A 16,893-nucleotide genomic window follows, 5' to 3' on the forward strand; every position below is an offset into this window, starting at 1 on the left:
GCTTTGTTCTCTTGGTATTCTTAGTTTAAAACTAAACCTAGGTAGGCTCATATGCTTTTTTTCTTAGCCATTGAAGGTGTCCTCTTATCTGAATGCATTTGACAGTTTTTCACAACTAAAGGGCGTTAGTTCATGTGTGCCATAAAGATAACTGTGCTCACTCCCATGAAGTTATTTATGTGTCAACACTGATTGGCTAAAAGGCAAGTCTGTCAAAAAGAACTGAAAAAGGGGGCAGTTTTGCAGAGGTTTAGATACAAGGTAATCACAGAGGTAAAATGTATATTGATATAACAGTGTTGGTTATACAAAACTGGGGAATGGGTAATAAAGGGATTATCTATCTTTTTAATCAATAAAAATATTGTTGTAGACTGTCCATTTAAAAGAGTTAAACACATAGCCAAACCTGGACTTCTGGAACACCCCCTTTCTGCTCCAGATGAGGATACAGCTTGTGGTTGGAACATACACAAATATTGTTGTTTCTAATTGGCTCACCAGCTGTATTGTAGAGCAACACACAAGCACAATTTTGTCTATTCATTCAGTAAATTAAAGGAAATTGTTAAAGGAAATTGTATAAAAATAACACTTTAACAAAATAGAAACAGAGATTTCTTCTGTTATGTGTGATCAGTCCACGGGTCATCATTACTTCTGGGATATAACTCCTCCCCAACAGGAAATGCAAGAGGATTCACCCAGCAGAGCTGCATACAGCTCCCCCCCTCTACGTCAGTCCCAGTCATTCTCTTGCACCCAACGACTAGATAGGATGTGTGAGAGGACTATGGTGATTATACTTAGTTTTTATGACTTCAATCAAAAGTTTGTTATTTTACTATAGCACCGGAGCGTGTTATTACTTCTCTGGCAGAGTTTGAGGAAGAATCTACCAGAGTTTTTTTTTTTTTTTTTTTTTACTATGATTTTAACCGGAGTAGTTAAGATCATATTGCTGTTCTCGGCCATCTGAGGGAGGTAAAAGCTTCAGATCAGGGGACAGCGGGCAGATGAATCTGCATTGAGGTATGTAGCAGTTTTTATTTTCTGAATGGAATTGATGAGAAAATCCTGCCATACCGTTATAATGACATGTATGTATACACTTCAGTATTCTGGGGATGGTATTTCACCGGAACTACTCTGTTAAAAGTCACTAATCCTTTTAATAAGTATTTATCATGTTAAACGTTTTTGCTGGAATGTAGAATCGTTTACATTTCTGAGGTACTGAGTGAATAAATATTTGGGCATTATTTTCCACTTGGCAGTTGTTTGGTTTTAATTGTGACAGTTTCGTTTCTCTTCACTGCTGTGTGTGAGGGGGAGGGGCCGTTTTTGGCGCTCTTTGCTACGCATCAAAAATTTCCAGTCAGTTACTCTTATATTTCCTGCATGATCCGGTTCATCTCTGACAGATCTCAGGGGTCTTCAAACTTCTTTGGAGGGAGGTAGATTCTCTCAGCAGAGCTGTGAGAATTTTATATTGACTGTGAATAAAAACGTTGCTCTGTAATTTTTATGTCAAATTTAATTATTGTTATTTTACTAATGGGAACAAACCTTTGCTAAAAGTTGTGTTGTTTTAAAGTTTGATGCTATAACTGTTTTTCAGTTCATTATTTCAACTGTCATTTAATCGTTTAGTACCTCTTTGAGGCACAGTACGTTTTTTGCTAAAAAAGATTATAACCAAGTTGCAAGTTTATTGCTAGTGTGTTAAACATGTCTGACTCAGAGGAAGATATCTGTGTCATTTGTTCCAATGCCAAGGTGGAGCCCAATAGAAATTTATGTACTAACTGTATTGATGCTACTTTAAATAAAAGTCAATCTGTACAATTTGAACAAGTTTCACCAAACAGCGAGGGGAGAGTTATGCCGACTAACTCGCCTCACGCGGCAGTACCTGCATCTCCCGCCCGGGAGGTGCGTGATATTATGGCGCCTAGTACATCTGGGCGGCCATTACAGATAACATTACAAGATATGGCTACTGTTATGACTGAAGTTTTGTCTAAATTACCAGAACTAAGAGGCAAGCGTGATCACTCTGGGGTGAGAACAGAGTGCGCTGACAATACTAGGGCCATGTCTGATACTGCGTCACAGCTTGCAGAGCATGAGGACGGAGAGCTTCATTCTGTGGGTGACGGTTCTGATCCAAACAGATTGGATTCAGATATTTCAAATTTTAAATTTAAATTGGAGAACCTCCGTGTATTACTAGGGGAGGTTTTAGCAGCTCTCAATGATTGTAACACCGTTGCAATACCAGAGAAATTGTGTAGGTTGGATAAATACTTTGCGGTACCGGCGAGTACTGACGTTTTTCCTATACCTAAGAGACTAACTGAAATTGTTACTAAGGAGTGGGATAGACCCGGTGTGCCGTTCTCACCCCCTCCAATATTTAGAAAGATGTTTCCAATAGACGCCACCACTCGGGACTTATGGCAAACGGTCCCTAAGGTGGAGGGAGCAGTTTCTACTTTAGCTAAGCGTACCACTATCCCGGTGGAGGATAGCTGTGCTTTTTCAGATCCAATGGATAAAAAATTAGAGGGTTACCTTAAGAAAATGTTTGTTCAACAAGGTTTTATATTGCAACCCCTTGCATGTATCGCGCCGATTACGGCTGCGGCAGCATTTTGGATTGAGTCTCTGGAAGAGAACCTTAGTTCATCTACGCTAGACGACATTACGGACAGGCTTAGAGTCCTTAAACTAGCTAATTCATTCATTTCGGAGGCCGTAGTACATTTAACCAAACTTACGGCTAAGAACTCAGGATTCGCCATCCAGGCACGTAGGGCGCTGTGGCTAAAATCCTGGTCAGCTGATGTTACTTCTAAGTCCAAATTACTTAATATACCTTTCAAGGGGCAGTCTTTATTTGGGCCCGGTTTGAAAGAAATTATCGCTGACATTACAGGGGGTAAGGGCCACGCCCTACCTCAAGACAAAGCCAAAGCTAAGGCTAGACAGTCTAATTTTCGTCCCTTTCGGAATTTCAAAACAGGAGCAGCATCAACCTCCACTGCACCAAAACAGGAGGGAGCTGTTGCTCGTTACAGGCAAGGCTGGAAACCTAACCAGTCCTGGAACAAGGGCAAGCAGGCCAGGAAACCTGCTGCTGCCCCAAAGACAGCATGAACCGAGAGCCCCCGATCCGGGACCGGATCTAGTGGGGGGCAGACTTTCTCTCTTCGCCCAGGCCTGGGCAAGAGATGTTCAGGATCCCTGGGCGCTAGAGATCATATCTCAGGGATACCTTCTAGACTTCAAATTATTTCCCCCAAGAGGGAGATTTCATCTGTCAAGGTTGTCAACAAACCAGATAAAGAAAGAAGCGTTTCTACGCTGTGTACAAGATCTGTTATTAATGGGAGTGATCCATCCGGTTCCGCGGTCGGAACAAGGACAAGGGTTCTACTCAAACCTGTTTGTGGTTCCCAAAAAAGAGGGAACTTTCAGGCCAATCTTAGATTTAAAGATTCTAAACAAATTCCTAAGAGTTCCATCGTTCAAAATGGAAACTATTCGGACAATCTTACCCATGATCCAAAAGGGTCAGTACATGACCACAGTGGATTTAAAAGATGCTTACCTTCACATACCGATTCACAAAGATCATCACCGGTATCTAAGGTTTGCCTTCTTAGACAGGCACTACCAGTTTGTAGCTCTTCCATTCGGATTGGCTACGGCTCCAAGAATCTTCACAAAGGTTCTGGGTACCCTTCTGGCGGTACTAAGACCGCGAGGGATTTCGGTAGCTCCGTACCTAGACGACATTCTAATACAAGCTTCAAGCTTTCAAACTGCCAAGTCTCATACAGAGTTAGTTCTGGCATTTCTAAGGTCGCATGGATGGAAAGTGAACGAAAAGAAGAGTTCTCTTTTTCCTCTCACAAGAGTTCCATTCTTGGGGACTCTTATAGATTCTGTAGAAATGAAGATTTACCTGACAGAAGACAGGTTAACAAAGCTTCAAAATGCATGCCGTGTCCTTCATTCCATTCAACACCCGTCAGTAGCTCAATGCATGGAGGTGATCGGCTTAATGGTAGCGGCAATGGACATAGTACCTTTTGCACGCCTACACCTCAGACCGCTGCAATTGTGCATGCTAAGTCAGTGGAATGGGGATTACTCAGATTTGTCCCCTACTCTGAATCTGAATCAAGAGACCAGAAATTCTCTTCTATGGTGGCTTTATCGGCCACACCTGTCCAGGGGGATGCCATTCAGCAGGCCAGACTGGACAATTGTAACAACAGACGCCAGCCTACTAGGTTGGGGCGCTGTCTGGAATTCTCTGAAGGCTCAGGGACTATGGAATCAGGAGGAGAGTCTCCTTCCAATAAACATTCTGGAATTGAGAGCAGTTCTCAATGCCCTTCTGGCTTGGCCCCAATTAACAACTCGGGGGTTCATCAGGTTTCAGTCGGACAACATCACGACTGTTGCTTACATCAACCATCAGGGAGGGACAAGAAGCTCCCTAGCAATGATGGAAGTATCAAAGATAATTCGCTGGGCAGAGTCTCACTCTTGCCACCTGTCAGCAATCCACATCCCGGGAGTGGAGAACTGGGAGGCGGATTTCTTGAGTCGCCAGACTTTTCATCCGGGGGAGTGGGAACTTCATCCGGAGGTCTTTGCCCAAATACTTCGACGTTGGGGCAAACCAGAGATAGATCTCATGGCGTCTCGCCAGAACGCCAAACTTCCTCACTACGGGTCCAGATCCAGGGATCCGGGAGCGGTTCTGATAGATGCTTTGACAGCACCTTGGAACTTCGGGATGGCTTATGTGTTTCCACCCTTCCCGCTGCTTCCTCGATTGATTGCCAAAATCAAACAGGAGAGAGCATCAGTGATTCTAATAGCGCCTGCATGGCCACGCAGGACTTGGTATGCAGATCTAGTGGACATGTCATCCTGTCCGCCTTGGTCTCTACCTCTAAGACAGGACCTTCTGATACAGGGTCCATTCAAACATCAAAATCTAACTTCTCTGAAGCTGACTGCTTGGAAATTGAACGCTTGATTTTATCAAAACGTGGTTTTTCTGAGTCGGTTATTGATACCCTGATACAGGCTAGGAAGCCTGTTACCAGAAGGATTTACCATAAAATATGGCGTAAATACCTATACTGGTGCGAATCCAAAGGTTACTCCTGGAGTAAGGTTAGGATCCCTAGGATATTGTCCTTTCTACAAGAAGGTTTAGATAAGGGTTTATCAGCTAGTTCATTAAAGGGACAGATTTCAGCTCTGTCCATCTTGTTACACAGGCGTCTGTCAGAAAATCCAGACGTCCAGGCCTTTTGTCAGGCTTTAGCTAGGATCAAGCCTGTGTTTAAAGCTGTTGCTCCGCCATGGAGTTTAAACTTAGTTCTTAACGTTTTACAGGGTGTTCCGTTTGAACCCCTTCATTCCATTGATATAAAAATGTTATCTTGGAAAGTTCTGTTTTTAATGGCTATTTCCTCGGCTCGAAGAGTCTCTGAGTTATCAGCCTTACATTGTGATTCTCCTTATCTGATTTTTCACTCAGACAAGGTAGTTCTGCGTACTAAACCTGGGTTCTTACCTAAGGTAGTCACTAACAGGAATATCAATCAAGAGATTGTTGTTCCATCCTTGTGTCCAAATCCTTCTTCAAAGAAGGAACGTCTTCTACACAATCTGGATGTAGTTCGTGCCCTCAAGTTCTACTTGCAGGCAACTAAAGATTTTCGCCAAACTTCTTCCCTGTTTGTCGTTTATTCTGGACAGAGGAGAGGTCAAAAAGCTTCTGCTACCTCTCTCTCTTTTTGGCTTCGTAGCATAATACGTTTAGCCTATGAGACTGCTGGACAGCAGCCTCCTGAAAGAATTACAGCTCACTCCACTAGAGCTGTGGCTTCCACTTGGGCCTTTAAGAATGAGGCCTCTGTTGAACAGATTTGCAAGGCTGCAACTTGGTCTTCGCTTCATACTTTTTCCAAATTTTACAAATTTGACACTTTTGCTTCTTCGGAGGCTATTTTTGGGAGAAAGGTTCTTCAGGCAGTGGTTCCTTCTGTATAATGAGCCTGCCTATCCCTCCCGTCATCCGTGTACTTTTGCTTTGGTATTGGTATCCCAGAAGTAATGATGACCCGTGGACTGATCACACATAACAGAAGAAAACATAATTTATGCTTACCTGATAAATTCCTTTCTTCTGTTGTGTGATCAGTCCACGGCCCGCCCTGTTTTAAGGCAGGTAAATATCTTTTAAATTATACTCCAGTCACCACTTCACCCTTGGTTACTCCTTTCTCGTTGATTCTTGGTCGAATGACTGGGACTGACGTAGAGGGGGGGAGCTGTATGCAGCTCTGCTGGGTGAATCCTCTTGCATTTCCTGTTGGGGAGGAGTTATATCCCAGAAGTAATGATGACCCGTGGACTGATCACACAACAGAAGAAAGGAATTTATCAGGTAAGCATAAATTATGTTTTCTAACTTTTCTATATGATTTATTGTATGGGTGAGCCCATGAGTAATCAAAGTGCACTATATTGTATTGAAGTGTCATAACTGAAACAATGAAATACAGAATGTTGCAGCAATTTAAAAGGTTGTAGTTTAGCGCTTTGGTTCCAGGGCTCGTGTAACCCTGAGAGCCAGGGAGATGCAATTCTAAAATTAAATTTTTGCTCCTATTTTATTTTTTTAACTATATATTTATGTATAAAATTATCGCCTAACTTGTCTGGCTCCTTAAAGTGTTATCTGTCTACCAAGTTTTAAATGTAAATATGCCAACCCTTGGTTAATCCTTTGGTAGGGTGACCATATTGCCGCTTTAAAAAGGGACACATATGAAAAATACATTTGTCATGGCTGTTTAAGTTTTGTATAAGAACCCTGACATATGTATTTTTCATATGTGTCCCTTTTTAAAGCGGCAATATGGTCACCCTATCCTTTGGCTTCCTTTTTAACTGCAGTTATATACATACATGCCAGCATAGCCTGGACAGGAAGAGGTTAAATCCCTCTTAATGCATTTTCTGATTGCTTTGGGAAATCAGGTATTTTGTATAGAGAATGAGTCACGTGAGCAGCCAGGCAAGTTACCCTAACAGACAAAAACTCATCTAGTAACTATAAAGAGGCAGAAAGGTTCCAAAAAATTATTATTATTATTTTTACTGAACTGCCTCTGTAAAATGCTTATACTGTTCTGTAAGTGTTTATAAAGAAATTGGTGCATTCTGATGTTATTTATGTATTTAATTACATTTTTAATTGTTAATATTTACAGAATAGTTCAACCCTTTTTTTTTTGTAGGGGATAATTATTGTTACATTATTTCTCCATTGTCAATTATGTCCCTTTAATACCTGGCCTGAAAATGTAGATTTTTTGTTCTTGTCCGCACTGGAGACTGTATCCGTGCAGAAATAATGATCTGTTTACATTTATTGTTTACTTTTTATGTGCAAGTGTTTTATTTTAAAACAGGGCTTGCGAAATTTATGGAGACAGTTAAAGAACCAGTTACACTTATATTAGAAGCCAACAAACTTTTATATATATATATATATATATATATATATATATATATATATATATATATATATATATATATATATATAATGCCATAGTTTAGTTTTAAGTTCACAATCAAATGTTAAAAATCATGGGAAGTCTATAGCTAACGCCTACAGAATATCGAGCATACTGCATACATTACTTCTTCACTTTACAAAGCAACACAGATTAAGTATTTTTTTTATCATGAATATAAAAGGATAAAGCACCAATATTGCGTTTACTTGTTTGAAAATAAAGCAATTTCACCAGCACAATGAATTTTCTGTAGCTTTATTGGAACATGTGGATTTTAGGCAAAAATCATGAGTTTAATTTTGACTTTAATCCACTAAATTAGTGATGTTTTTGAATGCACAACAGCAAATAATTACCTTGTTTTTAAAACAAAAAATGGTAGCTCAGATTGTGCACGAGTATATCCAGCAACTTGGAACGAGTCTGAGCACGCTACATTTGCTTCCCATTGAAAGTATAGGGTAAAATATATATGAATTTAGTGCATTTAAAATACGTTGTTTAAACATTTCACTTGGATTTAAATGCGTTTTAACCAACAACTTTTAATTCTCTATTGTGGATTATTTATTGCACAAAATGCGTTGCACATTATCAGTTGCGCTCAACTTGTAATCTAGTCCTAAATGACTATTTATAAAGTCAAAACAAATAGTTTACAGGACTCATAATGCATCAGTTTTAATGTTAGCTGGGTTCATTCAGTGCTAAAATTATATTTTAAGATTGCTGTTTAATGTAAGATTAGCTTATCGTCTGTCTAGCAGGATTTAGTGTTCACGTTGTAAAATGTAGTAATCTCTTTTTCTCTTTGCAGACAGAGTGCTTCAACCATATAAGGCTTCTGCAAAGATTTAATGAAACCCACCTGTATGTCTGTGGAACATATGCATTTGTTCCTAAGTGTGCCTACATTGTAAGTACTGATTATGTTGTTCAATGTCATTAGTTATTTTTGTATTTAGCAATATTCATTCTTAAAGGGGCATTGGAGTGATGCATTAACTTAAAAGGAGCATGAAACACCAAAATTCTCTTTGATTTAGATAAAGCATAAGATTTTTAAACAATTTTCTAATTTACTTCTATTATCTAATTTTCTTTGTTCTCTCTATGTTTTATAGTATATGATATCTATGTATGCGCTCAAACTGGGAGCTAGCTGCTGATTGGTGGTAGCAAATATCTACCTATTGTCATTGATTTACTGATGTGTTCGGCTGACTCCCAAGAGTGCATTGCTGCACTTTAAAGGTACACAAAACCCAAAATATTTCTTTCATTATTCAGATACAGAATACAATTTTAAAAAAGTTTCCACGTAACTTCTATTATCAAATTTACTTTGTTCTTATGTTATTCTTTGTTGAAGAGATACCTAGGTAGGTAGTGTGCACATGCCTTAAGCACTACATGACAGGAAATAGTACTGCCGTCTAGTGCTTTTGCTAATGTACTGACATATAGCGCTGCAGACACGTGCACACCCCTGAGCCTACATCCCTGCTTTTCAACAAAGAATAACAAGAAAACAAAGAAAATTTGATAAAAGAAGTTAATTGGAAAACTGTTCAACATTGTATGCTCTATTTGAATAATGAAAGGAAAGTGTTGGGTTTTATGTTCCTTTAAATAAACAATACCAAGAGTATGAAGCAAAATTGATAACAGAAATAAATTGGAAAATTGTTAAAAATTGTATGCTCTATCTAAATCATAAATGAAAAATGTAGGGCTTTCTGTCCCTTTAATGCATTGTTTCCGGTCCAAACAGTACAGACATAAAGATTGCCTGCTGTGGTTTTGCATATTTTTTAAATGGTTTTTATTGCAGAGTCCTTATAATACTGCTAATTAGATGCTGCCTTGCCTGAGCTATACATTTTAGTTCAAATGTTTGCTGCTCACAGCTAAAGTAAATTGCTGCTATGTGTCAGAGCATTTTCTTATTGATAGTTATAGTTTATACCACAAGACACATTAAAAAAACAAAAGAAAAAACAACAAGCTTATTTCCACATGGTCAATACTTATTTACATTAATGTAAATGATAATTGCCACTATAGAAAAAATCAAATTATAAATATAGCTGCAAGCAGCGATAGAGGTGGCCATGCACATTGACTTTGCAATGACATACAAGCAGCTAAGTCACAATATAAAGCTTTATAGAAATTTTTAAAATTCTAACATTAGCATTTGGAAAAAAAACACATTTTCGAAAATTTTGCGTTTTTCAAGATGGCTGCCCTGCCATATGACCAATACATTCATCACGATCAGATGTAACTCTAGGTCATAAGATATTGTTTTACAGCAAATTTCACAGCTTTAACATAAGCGTTTGCAAAGAAAACACATTTTCAAAATTTTTGCGTAAAACCAATATGGCTGCCACAGCTTGTGACCAATTCCTTTAAAATGAACAACTGTGATTCTAGGTCACAATATAAGGTTACTTAGCTAGTTTCACAGTTCTAACATAAGCGGTTGCAGAGAAAATAGATTTTCGAAATGTTTGCGCAAAACAAAATGGCTGCCTAATCATATGATATACATCCTCCATATTATGCACAATTGTTCTTACCATAGATGTCAATAAACATGGCAAAAATAAAGCATTTTTGTAAAACGGTTTTTGTTTTATTATTAATTTAAAAATATCGTTAAGCGTTTTTGAACAATTCAAAATGGCTGCCAAACCACATGACGTATCAACTTCTCTTGAACAAATCTGAATGTTAGTCATAAGGTAACTATATAAACAAAATTTCAAGTCTGTGCCATAAGCGGTTTCGGAGAAGAAGATTTTTGTAGTTTTTAAAAACCACGTATACAAACAAAATGGCCGTCAAGCTATGCATTGTAGGGCTTTCAAATTGCACATACTAATGCTCACTATAGACCTCTACAATTTGCAGAAGTTTTATGAAAATTTGCAAATGTTTTATTTCACGAAGGCGACTGCGCAGTGCAAATTTTTACTGCAATATTGCCTTTAGGGGTCATGACTATGTGTACTCATGTGTCTGCTACACTGTAATATAGTTAAATAGTGTAAACATGATGCATAAAGTGCAAATTTACGCAATTAAACAGCGATAAAAAGGCGAATGGCTCATAGCAGCTATGTTTATTATGGAAAATTCACAGTTTGAACAAACTTGGTAGAGGACATTGCAAGGAGCACATGTGCAAAATTGCGCTTCATTGCACTTAGCGGTTGCAGAGAAGATGTTTAAAGATTTTCGCATATTTCAAAATGGCAGCTAGGTCATGTGACTAAATCACTTCTCTTGAACAAACTTTATTCTAGGTCAATACAGCAGTACACACAGCAAGTTTCACAGCTGTAACATAAGCGGTTCTGGAGAAGAAGATTTTCAAGCGGTTGTCGAAATTTGTCGCAAAAAGCAATATGGCTGCTAGATCACATGACCTATGAGATTTATTTTGCATAGGATTATGCACAGCATAGATCTTTAGCATTGTGCCAAGTTTCATGAGTTTTTGAGTTATGCTGTTGTTTTTATAAGCACTTGAAAAAAGTGGCGGAATAATAATAATAATAATAATAAAAAAAATAAAATAATAATAAGAATAATAATCTTGACAATAACAATAGGTTGTCCTGCAACTTCGTTGCATGGCCACCTAAAAATTAAATAGCAATTTTTTTTATCAAATGATCCGGCTGCAGGCTCACATGAGTGAATTTGCAGCCGAAAGTTAAGAAGCTGCGGTTAGCAGACAGATTCTTAACCCGCTTCACCACCTGTTATGTGCCGTATCTCAATCCCCCCCCCCAGACTTTTCCGACTGGGGAGATTAACATCCCATGCTTGTGTGCGATTGGCTGCGTGCTATACAGGGGCGCAATGCACACTACCTGTTGTGTGCAATGATAAATACAGGTACACAATGCTGGGTCGACGGGGGCGAAAATGTACGCCCCTGTCCGCCGGACTTTGATGAATCTGGCCCCAAGTGTGACATCCCAAAACTCCTCCAATTTCTCACATCACATCCTTCCTAAACAATCAATCTTATTCTTCTTCAAAATTCCATTCTCCTGTTTTTTTTACCATCAGCATTATATTGTGATTTTTCAAATACCTTTTAAGAAACTGTTTAATTGACTTTTGTTATTAAAGGGCCATTATACAAGAAAAATGTTTTAATCTGTATTAGTAAGAGTATGTAATTTTATGACTATTAAACCTAGACTACTGGGTATTTACATCTTGCAAAGGGTTTAAGCACACAGTAGAAATACCGCTCTGGACTCTAACTGATTAAAGCATTTTTTTTTCTATAATGGTCCTTTAATCTTATTCATTCTCATGGTATCCTTTGTTGAAAAGTACACCTCGGTAGGGTCACAAGCAGCAACGCACTACTGGGAGCTAACGGCTGATTGGTGGCTAAACACCTATTCATTTTGTCTTTCGCTCACCAGATGTGTTAAGCTTGCTCCCAGTAGTGCATTACTGCTTTGAAACTGCCTTTATGCATTTAACCCCTTTGCCAGGCAGGGTTAAACACATAGTTAAATGCAAGCAATACTGCAAAAAACAAAATGCACTTACAAATTAGAGCATTTTTTTTTTTGTATTTTTATGTCCGTTTCAAATCCTGCAGCCTGGGAAGTAAATCTAATCACCACAGCTCACAATGCAAATTCAGTAAATGTTTCATTATAACCCAGCTACACAAAGTAATATTTAAATGGTTGCTAATTACTTATATCAGTAATATTATGGAGAACAAATGCAGTCAGCTACATCTAAACGTTGTTAGTCGTGTAAGGAGATTAAAATCAGGGAGTTGAACATGAATTTTGCAAGTCATAGATGTAATGTCTTGAAATAAGGAACTTGCACAAGACAGCTCTATTTTCAGACTGTAAATCTGCCAAATCTCTGGTTTCAACTGACATGATATTTATTTCTTGCTACTTTGTAATCACACTGTACTATTCAATGTTATAAGAATTATCAAGAAATTAATATGATCATTCCTGCTTGCATCATTACCTAAAAATGGAAGCATGAAGGTTGCATTATTCCTGCTTGCATCATTACCTAAAAACGAAAGCATGAGAGTTGCATTATTCCTGCTTGTATCATTACCTAAAAATGAAAGCATGAGAGTTGCATCATTACCTAAAATAAAAGCACAAGAGTTATATTATTACTGCTTGCATCATTACTTTAAAAGGAAAGCACAAGAGTTGCATTATTCTTGCTTGCATCATTATCTAAAATGAAAGCATGAACGTTGCATTATTCCTGCTTGCATCATTACCTAAAATGAAAGCACAAGAGTTGCATTATTACCTAAAATAAAAGCACAAGAGTTGCATTATTCTTGCTTGCATCATTATCTAAAATGAAAGCATGAAAGTTGCATTATTCCTGCTTGCATCATTGCCTAAAATGAAAGCACAAGAGTTGCATTATTTCTGCTTGCATCATTACCTACAAATGAAAGCACGAGAGTTGCATTATTTCTGCTTGCATCATTACCTACAAATGAAAGCACGAGAGTTGCTTTATTCCTGCTTGCATCATTACCTGCAAATGAAAGCATGAGAGTTGCATTATTCCTGCTTGCATCATTACCTACAAATGAAAGCATGAGAGTTGCATCATTACCTAAAATAAAAGCACAAGAGTTGCATTATTCTTGCTTGCATCATTATCTAAAATGAAAGCATCAAAGTTGCATTATTCCTGCTTGTATCATTACCTAAAATGAAAGCACAAGAGTTGCATTATTTCTGCTTGCATCATTACCTACAAATGAAAGCACAAGAGTGGCTTTATTCCTGCTTGCATCATTACCTAAAAATGAAAGCATTAGAGTTGCATTATTCCTGTTTGCATCATTACCTACAAATGAAAGCATGAGAGTTGCATCATTACCTAAAATAATAGCACAAGAGTTGTATTATTCCTGCTTGCATCATTACCTAAAAATGAAAGCACGAGAGTTGCATTATTCCTGCTTGCATCATTACCTACAAATGAAAGCATGAGAGTTGCATCATTACCTAAAATGAAAGCACGAGAGTTGCAGGTTATAATTTTAAGTCATGCAGAAGTATATCAATGTGGCATTGAAAGGATATTATAGTCAAAATTGAAATGCGCATCAGAATTATTAGAAAAAATGCATCTAGAAAAAGGTATTGCTGTACATGAGACATACAGAGTATACATCCCCATGTACCTGTATATAAAGGCTGTATATTGAGTATTCACCTATATAAAGATCTCACCTCTAGCTTTCCGAAAAGACACAGTCTCCGAATAAGGGTCCACATGTAATTTTAAATAACTTTCCAACTTATTTCTATTATACAGTATAATTAGTTTAATTCTTTTTGTATCCTTTGTTGAAAAGTATACCTAGGTAGGCTCAGAAGCTGCTGTGTGACTGCATATATATATATGACTCTTGTCACTGGCTTTCAGTTAGCTCCCAGTAGTGCATTACTGCTTCAACAAAGGATACCAAGAGAATAAGGAAAATTAGATAATAGAAGTAAATTGGAAAATGCTTAAAATTGTATGTACTTTCTGAAACATGAAAGAAAAATGTAGGGTTTCATGTCCCTTTAAGTTTGTGTTATATATTTTTCAGATCTTGCATTTCCCATGACTGCTGTGCATATTTACCAGTGTTTTGCTAATCCTTTCGGCTTTTATGAGAGTAAAAATCTGCCGTTAAATAGAAGCGGTTACTCTGAGCTTAAATGTGTGCCGCGAGCATTGTACAGTCACATGATATAAGTGCAGCCTCAAGTTCGCTTTCAGAATCTCTCTGCTTTCTATTATTGATTCTCTAGTATAAGCCCACAAAACAACTCACATCAAACGGGCGATTAACATTTAATGTATAAATGAGCACATGATTTTTAAAAAGAAAAATCTTAATATTACAATAATCTTTCTTATGACTTTCCTAAACTTATCCGTTTGCCTTTAAAGGGACATGAAACCCAAAGATTTTCTTTCATGATTTAGGTAGAACATAGAATTTTAAACAACATTCCAGTTCACTTCTATTAAGAAATTTGCTTCATTCTCTTGGTATCATTTGTTGAAGGAGCAGCAATGCACTACTGGTTGCTAACTGAACACATGGGTAAGCTAATGACGATCAGTATATATATGCAGCCACTAATCGGCAGCTAGAACCTAGGTTCTTTGCTGCTCCTGAGCTTTCCTAGATAAACCTTTCAACAACAGCTAACAAGAGAAGGAAGCAAATTAAATAATAAAAGTAAATTGGAAAGTTGTTTAAAATAGTATGCTCTTTCTGAATCATGAAAACAAAATTGGGTTTCATGTGTCTTTAAGACTGTAGGGCATTTTCTGTATGGCTTTAAAATCTCATGAATTGGTCTGGCAGTGACTTGCTTGCAAGTGTTAATCTAGTTAAACACATTATGTGTCTAGTGTACGTGACTCGGGCAGTAATAATGACCATGTGTCCGCATATGGATATTTTATATTCCCTTTATTCTTACAGGCTCTCCCATAGCTGCTTTTCTGTTGATACATATGCACACTTTGTATTTTCTGTTTTATTTCATGTTTAGGTTTCTGCAATTTGTCACGTAAGATGAAAAAAGCTGGATGCCTGATAGGAGACATACTCCTTGGCTGGGTATAAACATGCAGCAAATAGCTGAGATGCAGCCCTGTGTGTTTATAGAACTGACGTTTATAATCACAGAACATGGGGGAGAGACTGTAATAGTCAGAGCTGTGCTGTCAGTTATTAAAGGGACAGTCTACGCCAGAATTGTTATTGTTTAAAAAGATAGATAATCCCTTTATTACTCATTCTCCCGGTTTTGCATAGCCAACACTGTTATATTAATATACGTTTTACCTCTGTGATTGCCTTGTATCTAAGCCTTTGCAGACTATCCCCTTATTTCAGTGCTATTTACATACTTGCATTTTAGCCAATTAGTACTGACCCATCTGTAACTCCATAGGAGTGAGCACAATGGTATCTATGTAACACACATTAAAGGGACAGTATACACCAATTTTCATATAACTGCATGTAATAGACACTACTCTAAAGAAGAATAAGCACCAATACTGATCTAAAAATTCAGTATTAACGCTTTTAAAAACTTATTTAGAAGATCCCAATCTTTCACTGTTGATAAGGTTAGGCTGGGACACCCAATAAAAGGGGCTGGGAAAACAAGAACAGCAGACACTCCCCCCTTCCCTGCATATGAAAAGACAGATTAAACCAACAGTAGCCAGCAGGAGTCTGTAAATGGAAGTATTCCTCTAAAACTTTTGGGCTATACATTTTTTTAAAAACACTCCCAGGTGGGCTATATAAATGGATCATCTACAAAACATTTATGCAAAGAGAAATCTAGTGTACAATGTCCCTTTAACTGTCACTGTCTTGCTGTGAAAAGTTAATAAAATGCACTTAGATACATTTCTGCCTGCAGGGGCTTAGAAACAGGCAGAGATTTAGAGTTTTAAATGTTATAAAGTATATTAATATAACAATTTTGGTTGTGCAAAGCTGAGAAATGGGTAGTAAAGGCATTATCTATCTTTTTAGACAAAAACAATTTTGGAGTAGACTGTCCCTTTAGGTGAACATGGTGCAAAATCATTATATTCTCCTTGATGCAGCTTGTAAAGTTAATCATTCTTTACATGCTATACATGGAAGTGTGCTCTCAAACTAGACTGGGCACACATCCCATGCTACTGGAAAAACTCACCGCTCTGGGTGCTTACCAGGCACTCACAGATAACTGGGTTGACATTAGTGACTTAGGCAGTTAACCCCAGACAAGTCTAGGTGAAAAGTCCTAGAGAGAAATCGCATATAAATATCAATCACAACGCACAGGATGGCCAGCACTCACCCAGATGCATACAGCTAGTTAAAAAGCTTAATAAATATTGTGTTAATAAACAAGTCCATGTAACTTAAGATAAAACAGATATAGAATTAACTATTTTATATCTCATTACTTGGGTATTTATATCCCTAAATCATCATAGACTTCATTTATATGAAAAATACATTTTGCGATGCAGAAATGTATAGGTGTATTTCAAAAAGCTACTGTTTAAAGGGACAGTGATAATGAAACTGTGAGAAACGTGACTGCGTGTTTATATTCTTTTAGAAATGATGGTTAGGTTATTCACATTTGTATTATACATTTTCTTTCAATTTCACTTGACAGATCACACACAAATCTAT

At 37.6% G+C, this 16,893-nt stretch overlaps 1 protein-coding gene across 1 annotated transcript in view; it reads left to right on the top strand.

The window, feature by feature from the left end:
* SEMA4G (semaphorin 4G) overlaps window positions 1–16,893 on the top strand; it is a 531,345-nt gene that overhangs the window by 242,885 nt on the left and 271,567 nt on the right. Inside the window, exon 5 of the mRNA XM_053692470.1 lies at window positions 8,440–8,538. Within this exon, the coding sequence (XP_053548445.1) occupies window positions 8,440–8,538 (99 nt within the window). The remainder of the gene's footprint in view (window positions 1–8,439; window positions 8,539–16,893) is intronic.

This window comes from Bombina bombina, chromosome 9 (assembly GCF_027579735.1).
Source record: "Bombina bombina isolate aBomBom1 chromosome 9, aBomBom1.pri, whole genome shotgun sequence".
In the NCBI taxonomy this organism is placed as follows: Eukaryota; Metazoa; Chordata; class Amphibia; order Anura; family Bombinatoridae; genus Bombina; species Bombina bombina.